The sequence below is a fragment of the Sylvia atricapilla genome, chromosome 1 (genome assembly GCF_009819655.1).
Source record: "Sylvia atricapilla isolate bSylAtr1 chromosome 1, bSylAtr1.pri, whole genome shotgun sequence".
NCBI classification, from domain to species: domain Eukaryota; kingdom Metazoa; phylum Chordata; class Aves; order Passeriformes; family Sylviidae; genus Sylvia; species Sylvia atricapilla.
In genome coordinates this window covers 51808130-51825078 of record NC_089140.1, presented here as the reverse complement: position 1 = coordinate 51825078, position 16949 = coordinate 51808130, and the positions used below count along the sequence as shown (strand labels likewise).

Here is a 16949-nt window from a genome sequence, read left to right as displayed (position 1 = left end):
GGTATCATACATTAGTTTATTAATTACTTCCCCATGAATCTACTGAAAAGAATTTAAATTCTCAGTGATGCAAGCATAATTTATTTTCAGCCCAAGCAAACAGTATTATTTACATTTCTAAAGTTTTAACATTAGAGACTTTGAGAAGTTGCAGCCTGTACATTCATAGCACAGGAGCATAGGAGAGGGTTAACTTTCAAACATGTCAATAAACTCAATTTCACAAGTCCTACAGCCTAAATAATATCAGAGGGCAATGAACTGGAACTCACACTGATTTGCAACTTTAATAGATTAAACTCCAACTGAAAGTTGGCAGATAAAAAAAATTGAGATTGAAAAATAGCTCCTAACATTCAGGATTCATTTTACTGCATTCCTCCAAAGAATTCTTATCCAGGGAAGTGTTACTTAGGAAGGTGTTGCTGTTTGGGGTTTGTCTGGATGAGCGTTTTTGTGGAGACCTGAGATTCCACCATCATGCAAATTAGTGATTTATGCTCCTACACAAGCAGACATCCAGAATGGTACACCAGCTCATCATCCACAGCCCATCATACTTTAAGGAGATAGGCACCAAGCCAAGATTTAATGAAGTCATAGAAAAGCTAACCAATGGTTACAAGACTTGCACTATTTTGCCAACAAAGGCTCAAAGAAGATTTATCTACCTCTATTTTCTAAACATAGATAACTCATACAAAAAAAGAGTATCACACAGCTATACACAACCTTCACAGTTGAAGGCTTTTGGCCTCTTGCCTTATCACATTCAAACACTCTACACAAGTCTTGAAATCATAAACTTTGGTAATCATCAGTACTTGAACAGATCTCAATAACCACCGTGCACAAAAAGAAGACTCATGATACTCACATCTTAGCATGACAGGATCTGTTCCCAACTTCCATTTGTAAATCAGGAGAAGAAAGTCTGGGGAATCTCAATTAGATAAACATGTATTTTTTACATGATTTGAGTAGGGTTTTCTGAAGAATTGAAAGTGATGGAACTTGCCAATTTTAAATGGCATAACTTCTCCAGGCTACTTTGAAGATGTATTCCTTGTGCCTATTTATGCTTGGGTATACTGCAACTTGAACATTTCTCTTGGAATGCCCAAATGTCGTATATTCTCCATGAAAATACAGCATGTCAAACTTCACGTTCTGCTTGTCCCTCAGCTGCTTCTAGCATGGATTCAGAATACCTTTTATAAACAAAGTAAGCCTGTGGTACCACATTACCAACAGACAGAACAACATCCTGAACAAATACTGCTTTAATACAAGCAAATGAATGGTTAGTTTTCAGTCCCTTGTTGACACTATGACAATTTTTTATTGTAGCACTATATTTCAAATGCTGAGTGAACAGGAATATGCCCCAGAAACCTGTCATCACAGTATTGGTTGCTCAGAATATGAATGTTTCAAACTTGAATGTGGTGCCAGATGCTCCTTTCCACTGCTTCTGTCAGTATCTGAAAACATTTGGCATTTCAGAAATTTCAGTTACAGGCAGGGTATGGACTTACAGTATGATATGAAACACAATTCTGATTCTGGTGATGAATCCCAAACAGAAAATGAGGTATGACATGAGAACCAGAAACACCTCTAGACTTAGGAAAATCTCTGAAGTGACCCACAGAAACATGTGGCTAAAGAATCATTCCTCTGTGTTCAGAGAGAGTTCTTCCACAGAGAACTCAGGACTCAGTGCCCTCACGCACATCTATGTCTCACTTTCACATCTTCCTTTTTCTAGATTCCCTGGGGCAAGACCAATAGGTCCTAACTGATCATAGAAAAATAATCACTTTACTCCCAAGGGACCAGACTCAAATTATTTTTGACCTCTTCACATGGAGGGGTTTTCTAAACCAAAGCTCAAAATTCTTCAGTCTATATCAGAGTGGTTTTTGACTCTAATGAGAGTGTCAGATTCTTCCCATTCTCTGATCCTAAGACTTCAGCATGAAATTATCAAATTCACTGATACCCAGTATCTACTAGAGTCTAAAAATGACTTCTACCTCCCATCTGAATGTCTACAGTGACTTTTCCTTCTCAGTAAGAAAAAAACACCCCCAGACAAGTTCCTCTTTTCCAGGTTCAACAACTGTGTCTATGAATGAAGGAAAACAGCCATTAGGCCCCCTTCAGATCACTATACTAATTCATGGAGCACAGTGATATTCTTCTTTTATAATACAATTATAGGAAAAGTATCACAAATAAAGTAGGAGTAACAAGATTACTAGGCTTTAAAACACCCCTAAACCATTCAGAAAAAAAATCTTTTGTAGTTTCTTTTAGCAGTGCATTCAGTTTGAAGAATGACTCTGCCATTCTTCTGGACCAGGGAAGGAGCTGGATACTTCTTTGCTGCAACACAACATATAAAATGTAAATTTGTTGCCCTGAAGTGTCTTCCAAATCCTTTTTGTCAGCCTTTTATGGCTAGTAAAATGGATTATCAAGTACAGCATCCCGCACTACCTTCATAAAGGAGTGGCCTAGACAGTTTGATGTTACTGCATCAGCAAGGACAAAGGTTCAGTGTGCAGTTATTCATGCTATTATAAGCAGTCCCAGTGTGATAAGATAGCACACTCACAAAAGAAAAAAGGCCATACACACACAAAAAAAAGCCAAACAAAAACCTCAAAGCCCCCACAAAAAAAATCCTCTCCCCACAACCCTGCTAAGAGTTGCAGCAGACTTCAACGAATTTTCACACCTCTAAATTTAATATCTTAATGATAAGAGCAGCAGCATGCCCTTGCAGTATAAAAGGAAACTGTTTTAGTAAAGATTTATTATGCTAATACACTAGAGCCTACCTATTGTCCCACACATTTTTAAAAAGGACATTGCATATGTATATTCAAGTTGCCATAGATGAACAGTGGGTCACAAACAAAACTTAAAATGTTGAACTGTGTCAGCCAAATTGATAGTGCATTTATTATTTCTAACTTTTCTTATGCATTTTGGCATATTCAGTTCTGCTGCCAAAGCATTTCTAGAAGGTGAATATAAAGGACATGAAGAACTGTAATCACTGAATGAAATATGAGTGATGCATTAACACTCACTCAATTCTATAGATCTAAAGAAAAAGCAGTAAAATTAAATGCATGATTTAGAAGTAATCTTAAACACTAAACTGATCCTAAATTCACCAAGGAAAAGCAGACTTCACAAATCACTGCTAAGAGCATTAGCAATCTCCCTTCCAGACAAAAGGTCAGCTCTGGATGCCTTATTAATATGTATCTAGGTTTTACAAAGTCCTAATGAGAATGTTGCTCTCTGACAAAGGTGCCTGGGCCTACAGAAAAAGAGGTGGTCAAGGAAAACGACAAACATAGCATGTTCAGAATTAGATGATAGCTTTGCAGCCTCCAGGGCCTTACTCTTATTGTCCCTCTCCTGTCACTAAACAGAGAAAGAAAGTTTGACATAGCTAATGGGAAAGACTTGACAGTCGACGACAACACTGAGATTAAATAGAGTAGAATGACTATAGACTCCCACAGAATTTACTTGCCTCTTTTTTGCACTACACTGGCCAAGGAAACAGAAGAGAAAACAACCTGACATCTGGGCTCCTATTCAGGCCTCCACACCTCTTTAATCATAGGAACCTAGCAGATATGTCTAACTTTCTATAGCAATCCAGAAGACAACTCAAATCTCTGTCCACCGACCGAGGAAAATACTGGCATCAACCTAGGAAACTAATAAACTTCAGCTAAGTATCCCAAGTTGAGAGATGTAACTGGAAGACCCAGTGCAGTGCTACTTGAGCCATTTTAAACCTTGACAGTGTGAGATTTAGTGGACATTTATTACCCTCATGCACCCTCTTAGGCTTTCTCATCTCCTTCAGGAAGCAAAGGGAAAGACAGATTCACAAAATAAATTAAAAAAAAAAAAAGTGAAACAGTGACTTTTGCTAAACGACTGGTAAGATCACAGTTATTAATATTATAACCACGGAAGACAATATATAGAGAAATTGGAAGAACCAGTCTAGCTCCTTAATATGTTAATATTCTCAGGAATTAAAATTTGGTATAATCTCTCTTGTTCTGACTTTTTTTCCCCCTAAAAATCATGGATTATACATTATTTCTCTATGTACTTGGGCATGTTGCTCACCTTTCTCTCACTGTTCATGTAATTTCTCACTTTCTGTTCCCACCACAACTTCTAAAACAGTTACTCAACTTCGCAAACAAATCAAAAAGCACAGTCTCTGATCTCTGAATAAGCAAGGAAGTGAACCAAAACAGACAGTTCTGAGATATTCGGAGGGTTCAACCTGCTCAAAGTCCTTTATAAGACTGCTACTGCCAACAGAAGCTGCTTCTGACAGTCTAAAGCCTGTTCTGCAATATAAATACACATTCTGACACCTTAGGACAGGCTCACATATATTTGTGAAAATGATTACACAGCTCAGTTAAACAGAGTTGACATATGATCTATGTCATGCTAAGGGCAATTCATTCGACAACGACCAAATGTTGGGACTTCTTGAGCATATTTTGCTGATATTAATCACCTTCTCTAGAAACTTCATCAGCAATCATATTCCAGATCTGTAATTACTGCACATCTTTTTAGCAATGAAAAGATTTAACTCTGAATGACCAGAGAGGCTCCTTCAAATGCAGCATCCATCATGGAGCACACTATTTTTCACATTTACTTAAAACAGGGATAGAAAGAAGATAACTATAAAAATTAGAGAGAAATAATTTCTACACTACTTTTGTGATACAGGCTTACCTAGGAAATTCTTCTGCCTGCTAAAATTCTTCACGTTTGGAAGTTTTTAGAGAAACTATACTGCACTGCTGCTTCATAAAGGTCTATTCATAGTCATGCTCTGTGCACAGAATAAGGGACTTAATATTTATCCTCCTAGGTATAGAAGGTATAATTCTCATTCCCTTTATCTTGGATTAGCTGTCAAGACAGTAAGTGGACTGTTCAAACATTCAGTGTTTTCAGTGGTTTCAAATCAAGATGAAACTTAGGCCAAGCCGTTAAGATGTGCTGCATGACTCCATGTCTCAGCTGCTAGGCACTCAGCTTCTCTCACACTCTTGGATGAGTAAAAGGGAAGGTTAGGAAACCAGAGTCCATTTAAGATGGCAATTTAGGCATCCAAACCAAAAGATAATCAAAGTATTTTTACTTCTGGTATGATTTGGGCTGGACACTGCACTTATATTTTGCCTTGTACCTCAAAGGACTTCAAAATCCAATGGACCCACCTTAATCCTGTCCTAAAAAATGAGCTGTGTTGTTTTGTTGAACCATGTATTTTCACAGGCTAAATAACTTACTCATACTTCTTTGAAAAAAGCTGAAATTTATTAGTAATGTGCAGAATTAGCATATCTCCAAGTCAATTTTAAGTCACTGTGACAGCATGTTACGAATTTGTGTTTTCTTAGGACACTTATGTTGCCAAATAGGTCCGTTTAAATGCATTCTGAGCCTTTCCAATTCTTACACTTCAAAATGTTGGGCCCTCTTCAAAGATTTCAAATTAGCCCCTGTTTCTCTTTTCCCCCTCAAAAGAAGCACATTTCAAGCGTGCTGTTCTGTTACTATCCAGTTTAACCTGACAATCAATTACTCAGAGTTTATTACACCTCACCAACACCAAGCTAACACTATGGACAACTATGGCCTAATGGAAGCTAGGGCCTAAAGCTAAGCGTTTGTTGTAGGGAACATCAAGAAGCTTGAAAGACAAGTGCATGTTCAGACAAGGAAAAGCTTAGTAACCTGCTTAATGACTTACACTGACAGAAAGAGAATTCCCAATGAGCCAGACCTTGGGCTCGGAACATAAGCAGCAAGGGTTTGAAGGAGCTGGCATTTTTCTAAAGAAAATCCAACAGATTTTGTACTCATGCCCTAAAGTACAAAATTATTTCAGTGCTAATGCAGCTGACATTGAACCAACATGGATTCTTGTGGTTAGACCTTATCAGGACAACATTAAGCTTTGTTTCAGTGAAAACAGAGGGAAGCCTTCTTTAAAGAAAGAATTTTATGGAGGTCTGAACCAAATTAATTCAAAGTAACTGAGGGAATATTGATATCAATAGCTTCCACATCAGGTTGTGCTAGTCATAAAGCTTCCAACAATGGAAGATGATAATAAAACACCTCCAAAAATTATAGGTTGTCCCCATTATTTCTGCGGTCAGTAGAATTTTCCCCAGTGAAAAACCTATGACAATGTTTGTTTCTGTTCCAATGTGTTCAATGTCAATGAAACCTAAGACAGGCTGATACACATCACCATTATCTCCTCAGAGTATTAGATAAAGAATTGTTAACTTGCAAGAAAAAAAGGTGTTAATAGCCACAATACTAGTTTCACTTCTATGTGCTACATTCTTGGCTAATATCTAACCTATTACATACAAAAAAAAATAATCCTACTATGCTGTTTTCTAAACGACCATTTTAGTCACACATTTATATAATGCTGAAATTTAACAAAACAGTCTACTGCAAAAAAGAAAAGAGACAATGAAAAGAGCAGAAAAGTTAGCTGTTTTCTGACTTACATGAATTTACATTTCAATTTTAATACTTGATAATATGAGTGAGCACAAGACAGCATGTAAACCACTCAGATGAGAAAACCAGCAATCCAACATCCTTATTCTCAACTATTGCTGTCCCTTCAGGCACTGAACACAGTGAAGGATGCACACTCCATCAGACAAGCAGCTAATAAATACTAGCAATGTCTCAACATATTACAGAAGAGTTAAACTATTCACTGGCTGAGTTACTCATAATTGAATTGCGGTAATAAAGTAATAAAATACTTTAAAATTCTGGAAATTCAACAGACTCAGGCAAATTAAAAAGACAAAATCTACTTTAAAAAGCAATCACGATTTGAAATCACCACTGGATCAAGGTGGGCCAATTGTACCACTGTGGGCTTCTGAGACTTCTTTTTCTTTTGATTTCCTTTTTTTTTTTAATTTCTTTATTATTAAAAAAGTGTTCGTCTGCCCTAAGGCAACCCTGGAGTAAGAGAACAAGGAAAACACAATGGTTTGATCCAAAGACCATCACAGCCAGTGAGAGGACCCTGACACTAGCAACCCTAGATAACATCCATATTTTACAAGACCTTACACTTCACCCTAGTAATGGATTCATGCTAAGTTCTAGCTATGAAAATAATACTTTTGCCCTGTAGTAACTCCAGAGAAACAATGTTTTTAAATGCTTTTCGCTGTGTAGCTTGAGGCAGTGAAAATCCAAGGGTTCCTTTTATGGGATTAAAAACCTGCTTTTTCTGTCACAGGTCTTACTTATGCTAACCTCATGCATTCACCTCTGCTCCTTGAGTTCATTCCCGGGACCACTACTCTTCTTGAATCACTAATAAAATGAGCCATGAATAATATTTTTTTTCTATTGTGTTTACTTCTCTTTCTGCTTGGGGTGGTCCAAAGCACTCTCCTGACAATATTTTCCAAAGCTCTTTCTTTCAACAGTTCTCTGGGAAACCATCATGGTAACCAGATATATAACACAATGCTATCAAAGGCTTCTATGCAGCAATTCTTGTGAAAAAAGAACTCCCCTAATGCGATTTGCATCCTGGCTTCATAGAAAAAGCACTGTAATAACCTCCCATTTTTTCCTAGTGCTGTAATCATCTGTTATGCTTCTCACTAGTACTTCAAAGTAATTCTGTATTGTTCTGCTACTCTGAACTTCAGTTTCAGTGGGGTTTAGTTTTTCAAAGCATCACAGAGGGGAATCTTAATTACTCCTTTTTTATTTTTTTTTCAAACAAAATCTCAAATTCATAAAACAAACAAAAAATTCTTTTAGATCTCAGAATTTCCTGCTGCTGGATTGCAGAGAACAAAAATCAACAACAAAACACATTCAGCCTACTATGTCTCAAAATTTATCCAAAATACCTCATTCGGTCACAGCATCTACTATGGTGAGAGAACTTGAACCATGCAAAAGGCCTAGAAGATTTGCTGTCCTCAGCTTTGTCAATACCTATCTAAAAATTGGCAAAAATCAACTGAGAACTACCTTTTAAATTGTCAAAACACCTAGGTTACGTCTCTCAAGAGCCCAACTTCTAAACCAGAAAGCACTAACAATATATATGTCACAAATAGAATAATTATCATATTTCTGGACTTTTAAGCTTGGTTTTCTAAAGATAAATTAAGCTTCCACTTAAGTTCACCACTGAAAACCTGGTTGATATCAAGCATACACAGAGTCATAGGCAAAGCATAGTCTACAAAAGCTCTCTTCCCAAAATCCCTTCTAGTGCAAACTACTGCATGTCGTAAGATCTAGATCACACCTGGAGTCCTCTGTCCAGTTTTGTCTTGTCTCATTTCAAAACAGACACTGAGGTGCTGAAGCAGGTCCAGAGAAGGGTGACAAGGCTTGTGAAGGGTCTAGAACAAAAGTTCTATGAGGAGCAGCTGAGGGAGCAGTGGTTGCTTAGCCTCGAGGAAGCGAGACTCAGGGGAGAAACCTTATGACTCTCTGCAACTGCATGAAAGCAGGTTACAGCCAGGTAGTGGTCAGCCTCTTCTCCCAGGTAACAAGATAAGAGATGCAACTTCAAACTGCTCCAACAAAGGTCAGGCTGGACAGCAGAAGGAATTTCTGAAAGGTTTGTTAAATACTGGAATGGGCTGCCCAGGGAAGTGGTAAAGTCACAGTCCCTGGAGATGCTCAAGAAACAACTGGATATGGCACGTAGTGCCATGTGCCAGGTGGTGATCAGTCAAGGTTGGACTTGATCTTGGAGGTCTTTTCCAAATGATTCTGTGGTTCATTTCCTAGTTTAAAGCATGGTGACAGCCAGCCCTAGAGAGGGCCAGATTTTCTTGTTCCTAAAGTGTATCATAAATTCCCTACCCTTAAGAACACTTGAAATAACTTCTCTCAGACTTCTGCAGTTGAAGGACCTAACTTGCATGCAACCCAACACAGGCACATCACCATAACAAACTGTTGTTTAAATCTAAATTAAGTGGCACAGAACAGCAAATTTTAGTTATTAAATACAAACTAGAAATTATATTCCTGTTTTGATTCAAATGTGGAAAAATGAACTTCATATTGACGTGTTAGGAGTCTAATAGAACAGAGTCCCTCTGTTCTCAGTGGAGAACAGAGCAGTTTAGCTGAGGCCAGCAGTAAGAGCTACTGCTAGTCTGGATGTGGCTGGAAAGTGCAATAAAGCATACATGTTCATGCACCATCCCAATCACCATTTTTATGAACATTTTCCTATTTATTAATAGTAGCTGCTCTGAATTTCACTCAGGTTTTATGCCAACTGCCAATTCTGGATCCAAGACAAACCTGAGATATATTACAAGTAAGTTCAGTTAGAAATGAAAATAAAAGGTGAGAAAAAACCCCACCATATGCCAGTAAGGCAAGCACATTGATGACAGGTAAAAGGGCAAGTGAATGGCTGCACATACTAATAATTCTGGTAGTGTAGGTGAATTCAACTCCTAAAGACTAAAGGAAAAGGTATCAATCATAGAGAAGAGAAAAATAGCACCAGGGAAAGTCAGGCTATTTCCCCTCCTCCTATTAAACTACAATATGCTTTCTCCATCTCTGAGACATTAAAAGTGTTAGAACTGATCTGTTACCCTCCCCTCTGTATATCTTAACTGATACCTGAACTTTGTATAGCCACTTGTATCTTATTTCCCTGTACACATAGCTCTTGGGCCTCAACTGAAGAGATTCAAAGTACAGTCACCAATTACACTGTAGACAAAACCACATGTAATGTAAATGTACAGAAGCATGCGGCATTCAAAGACAGATGACTTGGAAATTGGTCATACAAATCAAATATTTTCTGATTTGATTATTTAGTAAAGGGAGACTTACTAAAGAGATATTAAGGAGATACTTTGTAATGCACAGTCACCTCTAGGTGCTAACCAACCACTCATTATCAGCATTTTCACCAAAGAACAGGCTGCCCATGACACGACAGTTGCCTGATGTTCAAGATTACATTTAGAACGCGACAGTTGCTTTGGTTGGTGCAATACGGGTATTGATAGAGATGGAAAATTGCAAAAAACTCAGTCTGGATAAGCCATCACAATAAAAATAGCCTAAGAAATACTGTTTACATGAAGACAATTTAACAGAATTTGGATTTGACTTACTAACTGCTGCCATAGAAGAATGCTTTTTTAATCTCAGCATACAGACCCACACACAACATAGTGCTGAAGTCTCCAGGGTGAGCACATTCCTCTTTCTGGAGCTCCTCCATTTTCATGATCTACAAGATGTCATAAATTCCCATATACTATGCATATTAAGTGGCTGGTCATGGTGTCTGTAGAGCAGCATAAGAAGACAGAGCTGGACCCCAGGTTCTTTCACCTGGAAAGAAACGGTCCATGGAAGAGACTATTTAGGGAGGTGCACCTGAAGGACAGACATCTTTGCAGCCTGGTTTCATAGATGCCTCCTTTCCATCGACTTGCCCAACATTAAACACACCTCCCACGATTCAGTCAGCCTGTTCCAAAGGGATGTTGGTAGCTTAGTCTAACATACTATCCAAGGACATTTGGTAGTATTGAATGGCTAATATTTTAAAGTTGTTCAACATGCTTTGTTTTGATTAAAAGCTTTCATGGAAAGTGTTTATTTGTGGAAAGAAATCACAATCCTTTTGAGGAAGGCACAGGGGCCGGTGTATCACAACCATTGTGAGAACTAAAAAATACCCACGGACCACATTTTCCTACTATAAAGCACAACTTGATTAGATCGCTGTAGAATGTTGTCATTTCACTGTGACTTTAAATAATAATCTTACTTCCCAGAGCACAACTCCTTTTTTCTTTACAGCTGTCATTGTCAACACTTAAGAGTGGAAAGTACTCTGCAACGTACAGCTATTCAACATCCTATTGTAAACCAGGGACATAAGAAAACTCTGGATCATTTGAGTGGCTTGTAGGGGTAATGTTTCAGAAATGAGAAGCAATTTTAGATCCCGAACTTAAGACAATTTTCACTGAGGTGATTTCTCAGCATTGTAATAATTCTGCCTCTTCCCTAGGGAGACAAAAGAAAATCAGAGCCTGCAATCACTAGATATAGCTGAATTCTTGGCATAAACAAACCATTTCTGATTAAAGAAATTTTAAAAGAAGAATCAAATCTCAGGAACTTTCACTTACTCCCCAGAAACTCCATTCTGTTTTCAGGCACTAAAACTCGGGCTTACGTAATTTTCAAACTAACATAAAGACAGCTTCAGACTTTCAACTCACTGTCAATTCTATGAGAGATATATTTACATTTGAAACCACTTAGAAGTGTCTAGAGACTAATTCAAACTGGATTTTTTCACAATCCATTTTTTTAATTTTTTTTTTTTAAATTAAACAGGATTCAAACCAGGAGCTAGAAACTTTGCATAAGCAAGAATTTAGGATGCATGACCAGTGTTGTTAAGGTAAGGATTACTGGACCCAGTCTTCCTACAGAAAACTCACAGACAGAAAAATGTGCAACTCTGAGAATAGCAGGGCCCTCACTCTTTGACATATTTTCCAGATTACCTCCTATTCCCTCTAGCCCTCTTGGTTTTTCCCCTTCTCACTATATGCAACCAAATAAATCCTTCAGTGAACAACCAGTGTTTTCTGCCATATTAGTCTTCATCCTGCTTTTGCCAACTATTTCTTCTCCAGCATTTCATCCATCCTGCTTTTAGGACAGCACTAATACCGCATTGTACCAAACACCAAACAATGTGACATATTCTACATGATTTTACATGATTCTACATGAGTCTAGTGAACATGATTCATTACAGTAATGATATATAATAGACTAAAATCTTCCTTAGCTTGTACTGCTTCACTATTGTCTCTTATCCAAGCTTGTATCACAAGAATGGTAAAAGACGTCTCCTGGAAGTGAGGAAATTCGATTTCAGTGTCCTTCACAAAGCACAAAGAAGGAAGTTCATGCAAACTTGTACCAACTGAAATAGTTCTGCTGAAAGTGTGTCAGTAAAATAGATTTCGTAAACGTGTGTAATAAGACAAAGGTTAATTAGCTGCAAACCACTTTTTCTTGAGGTCAAGAGGAGTTACACCTGGGATGATTTAGCCTAGAATAGCCACTTATTGATGTGATTTTTTTTTTTCTTAACTTAGATCATCCCACATCACACCACTTTTTACTTGACACTAAACTGACAGGGCTAATGAAAGAAATTATTTTGATAGGATACAAACTACTTGAAAACAACACATCTCAGCATTCTGTACTGAGTATAACAACCCAAGATTCCTGTAACTCAGAGAACTGGGACAATGTTTTATATTATTTTTCCTTTGCATTTTTCTCTCCTTTTTCCCTGAGTTTGTGTAGTTGGCAATATTTTGTGGATTAACAGCCCCATTATTTCCTTCTCATCTTCCCTTTATGATATATCTCAAGCATATACAGCTGGTCATCAAGCACTGTTACTAAGGATAATTTCTTCAGAACTTTGTTCAGTTCACATACCAAATCCCCCAGGTTCTCCTAGTCCTGCAACAGTCTCTGTGTTAATGCTCCTGCAGACACAGGATACAGAAAACTGCTGACACCTGAAGTAGTCCACTAGCACTGTAAGCCAGGCATTACCAAAACCTTGTCCTGAATTCACTAAAGTTCACTGAAGTTGAGATGCTTTGAAGAAAAACATTTCATGTCTACCATGTAACTACTTCCATCTGTCATTTTACTTAAGATAGAAAATATCCACCTATTTCTTAATCTATTAGCAAAAGTCTTAGTATCTTAATTAGGACTTCTGCTCCTCCCACTAACTTTTTGGAAAGCTATTTATAGCACCAGTGATCACTTTCAACACAGTTATGCTCAGGAACCCATTGAGGTGGCTTCAAATAAGACAGTCTTTGGCCTAGTTGATTTTATTCAGGCTCTTATTTCAACCCTTTACAGAAGCACTACAGTTTAAAAGCTCATTAGTGTTACAATAAAAAGCACTCTATGCCCCAAGGTTTGATATAATGAGGAAGATTAAAAATTCCAAAGGACAGAAAGAAAAAAAAGTCTGATCAACAAAATACAGTACAAAAGCAACACATGCAAGGTACAAGACACTAAATACCACCACTCAAAAACACTGCATGTCTGGTTTACTGGGATTTTTTTTAACCCCAATCTGGAAACAGGAAAGGTGGGACAAAGAAATAACATCAAATACTTCACTTTGTTTCCTTCTCTATTCAATATGAAGCAGGTGTTCCAGTGTATCTTTTTAAATGAACAAAATTTGTAGAATCACATCTATAAAATAACTGGACAGCCCTTCCACTGAGCACTTATTACTTTTTGCTGATTATGCAAATGAAATTGAGTCTGTTTGGGGTACAGCACTTGTTCAGATGCTTTGAATCATCTTGTACAACTATCTTCATTTTTTTATCACTTCTATGGGTACCTAATTTGGGTTTACTGGAATTAGGTGCTATGAATACATCCTGCTCACTTCAACCCTTATTTCAAATCCCTTTAACTGTACAGCTACTCCCTGCCAGTCCTTATGCCTGTGGTGCAACCAATAGCTCTATCTGCTCCAGTCAGTTAAGAGAAATTTCTCTGCAAGGTTCCCATCCTGGGAGTAAATTAGAGACAGTTCCTGTGGCTTTTCAGGAAGCTGCTGAAGGTCTGTGTTCCTGCACAGAGGAATTAGTAGCTCCAAGCTTGTAAAGATTCACATATCTCCATAAAATGTCAGTAAATCAGAAGTTACCATACCAGAGATGATTAGCACTGTGTATATTTAACAAAGGGGTAGTGAAATCTGATTTGCATATTTCTGACAAGCACGCAAATTCCCCACTGCTTTCACAACTTAGTATCTACACAGTTCATTTTATTTTGATTAAATTTAACACATTTTACTGATGACCTTTAAAGAAACACTTGCTTCCAGACTCTTAAATGCATCATTGATCTGCTATACTTTGTCAGCAAAACAATGATGGTTCCTAAGAAGCCTCTGAAAAGCTATGGTCTTACACAGATCAGTGCAAAAAGTTCCCACTGCTGTGTGCAACGCAGGGATGCAGAATTTGCATAATCAGCTCATTTGCTGCATTCAGCAACAAGGGACATCTCTGCCAATTCACACCCTCACTAGACAGTTGCTCCAGTAAAGAGGAAACTGCCACACTGCAATTCAACAGACATCAAGTACATTAGCTGGGTAACAGCAAAGAAAATAAGCAAATGAGTATGTATGTAAGTTATTATTACCTCTGCTCCACAGACAATGAAAATGACCTTTGTTGAAGGGCTGGTTCAGAATCAGAAGGCAAAACTTCAGGTTCCCTGTAAGATAAATGTTGGTTCTCATTAGTAAGAATATTGATTTTTTTTGTCCTTTTTTTTTTTTTATTTTGCCAGATTAATTTAGTCCAACCACATCAGAGTAACTCCACTAATTCCCTTGCTTCTCAGGTTTTACCACAGTCAGATTGAGAAACTGTCAGAACTTCGTAAGATACCTTTTACTTGGTAGGGTTTTGCTAAATGTTTAATTTATAAGTGACTTTTACTTACTGAAGGCCATCCTCAACAAGACCCCACATCTATACAGATTTCTCATTTAATCTACCACTTGCAACTGCTGCCTGGACGCATTAATTACTGATATGAGCATCACCATGGTTCTGTTAATGGCGAAGGCTGGAGGAGATTCTATATAAAGATGTCTCTAACCTACATTCAATATTCTATCCTCTTGGAGGATGTAGAACTTTTGCTGCCATCAGTGGCTTCCATGCCTGTGTTTTCATATCATGTAGAAGCTCTAATTGTGGTAAACACTTTACAAATAAAGAATGAAAGGCCATGACCGAGGAGCTTAAAATCAAAAGCTAGTAAAGCAAAGTGTACTTCAGCGTATGTTATCTAGGTGATACTGCAGACCATAAATCCCAGTGGATTTACTAGCCCAACTTGATTGAGGTCATAAAACCTCCTGACCCTGCAAAACATGCATGGTGAAGAAAAGTTAGAAAAGCCTTAAAAGAAAAAAAAAGATTTATGATATGACACATTTTGAATTCAAAGAGTAAATACATAAATCTTTGACAGCTGCCTGTGGTGGGATTTGCTTTATTTCACTTCCTAATTATCTTGCCAATCGTAGAGGAATGCAAGTTTCCCCTGGAGCTTGATATTCTTAGGCAATCAAGTTAATGAATATTATTTGGGCATGTGAAGCCACTGTAATTGAAAAAAAGAAAATCTCTATCACTAGAAAGTCTTTTGAAAAGATCCAATATAGCGAGAGGCAGAAGGCTACACTAGAAGCCTGTGTCTTCAGCCATATCATGTTATCAAGGAAAATACAGCTAGTCAAAGTGCTGAAGTTGAAAGAACATCTAGGGATGGGAGTTGGGAGGGGCAGTCTTTAAAATAGTTAATTGAGTGATTAGGAGAATGAAGTGAAGGTTAGCACATCAGTTTCCCAAACAGAAGCAACAGTATTGTCCTCCTTCATATGTAACAACAGAAACATAAATGAAGACCTAGATGATTTTTACTCCAGTAAAAAGTCATGATTATCATAGCTATCTTCTACCCAGTGCTTTCAAATACCTTCCCTCAAGTCTTCTGCTTCCATGTCTGCTGACATCATCCTCACTTCCCTTTAATTCATGTATATATATATATATATATATATATATATAGGGGAATAAATTTTCATAGGGAATAAATTGAGAAGTGGAAAGACCAAGTAAACAAAGGAAAGTGAGAAAAAGCTTTTTCTTTGTGTAGTCTGAACAGTTTTGCCTTGTCCTTGAACTTTAAAAGAAAGGTAGAAAACAATACATTCAAACTAAGTGCCAATTTCCAGCTACCTCACAAAATGGGACCTCAGCAGCAGATCTCCTAATGATTGTTAAGTGAGAAAGGCTGCCAACTCCTTATATTAAACATAATCATGTAGTGATGTCCTCCACTGAAAAGAGCCAGCAAATATCACGGATTCTGTTACTGGTACAATAATACAAGCAGACATGGGTGCTGTAATCCTATTCTTGCTGGTGAATCACAAAAGGCATTTCTGTGCCTGTTTTAAACCCTTAAGCCATTTCAACAGATGAAAACAGCCATTGATTCCAGCTTTTTTTTGCACATCAGGAGTACTCTTGTTATATATATTTGGGTACATTTTTAAAGCCAAGGTCTGGCTGTAGGTGTCCACACTGAGATTCCAGAGGCTGATTTTCAGAGATGACACTTCCAAGAGCTTCCAGTGAGGCCCAAAAGAGCCGCTGGGTCTCACATGTTCAGTTGTTGCAAAGAACCCAAGAAGTAGATGCCCACAGCACATACGGTTAGGTGACAAGGGGGTTATGTGTTTAGAGTTGTTGGTTGTTTGGGTTTTTTAAGGTACAGTTATGAGTTGAAAAAGGAGAGAAATGGAAATTATTGTTTCACCTGCTTTTAGAGAAGTGAACACTCCAGTCATTTCAAACCAATCATTTCATACAATTAGGGCATGATAAAATGCTATGATTAATGCTATGATTAATGCTGCCAAAATGAGCCTAAATGTCAATATTTTAATGGTGCCTGCTGAGTTAATATAAAGCTGCACACAAGGCTCAGTCCTTGTGTAAGTGTAAATGTAGGTGTAAAACAGTAATAAAATTTGGCTGCAATAATTTACAACCATTGCCCTAAAAACTAATATTAAATTGGGACATCTGATGGCAAAGACCACATCAACAGACAGAATATGCAACATTCATCACTCTGAGAAAAACTGATGAGAGCTCACTGTGCCACTTCTCTGAGCA

General features: G+C 37.7%; 1 protein-coding gene across 2 annotated transcripts in view; it reads right to left on the bottom strand.

Moving 5' to 3' along the window:
- The window catches only part of TPK1 (thiamin pyrophosphokinase 1), a 300992-nt gene that overhangs the window by 230049 nt on the left and 53994 nt on the right, over positions 1 to 16949 (bottom strand). For both annotated transcript variants that reach the window (XM_066322592.1, XM_066322599.1), the window contains exon 2: positions 14392 to 14466. In XM_066322592.1, the coding sequence (XP_066178689.1) occupies positions 14392 to 14466 (75 nt within the window). The remainder of the gene's footprint in view (positions 1 to 14391; positions 14467 to 16949) is intronic.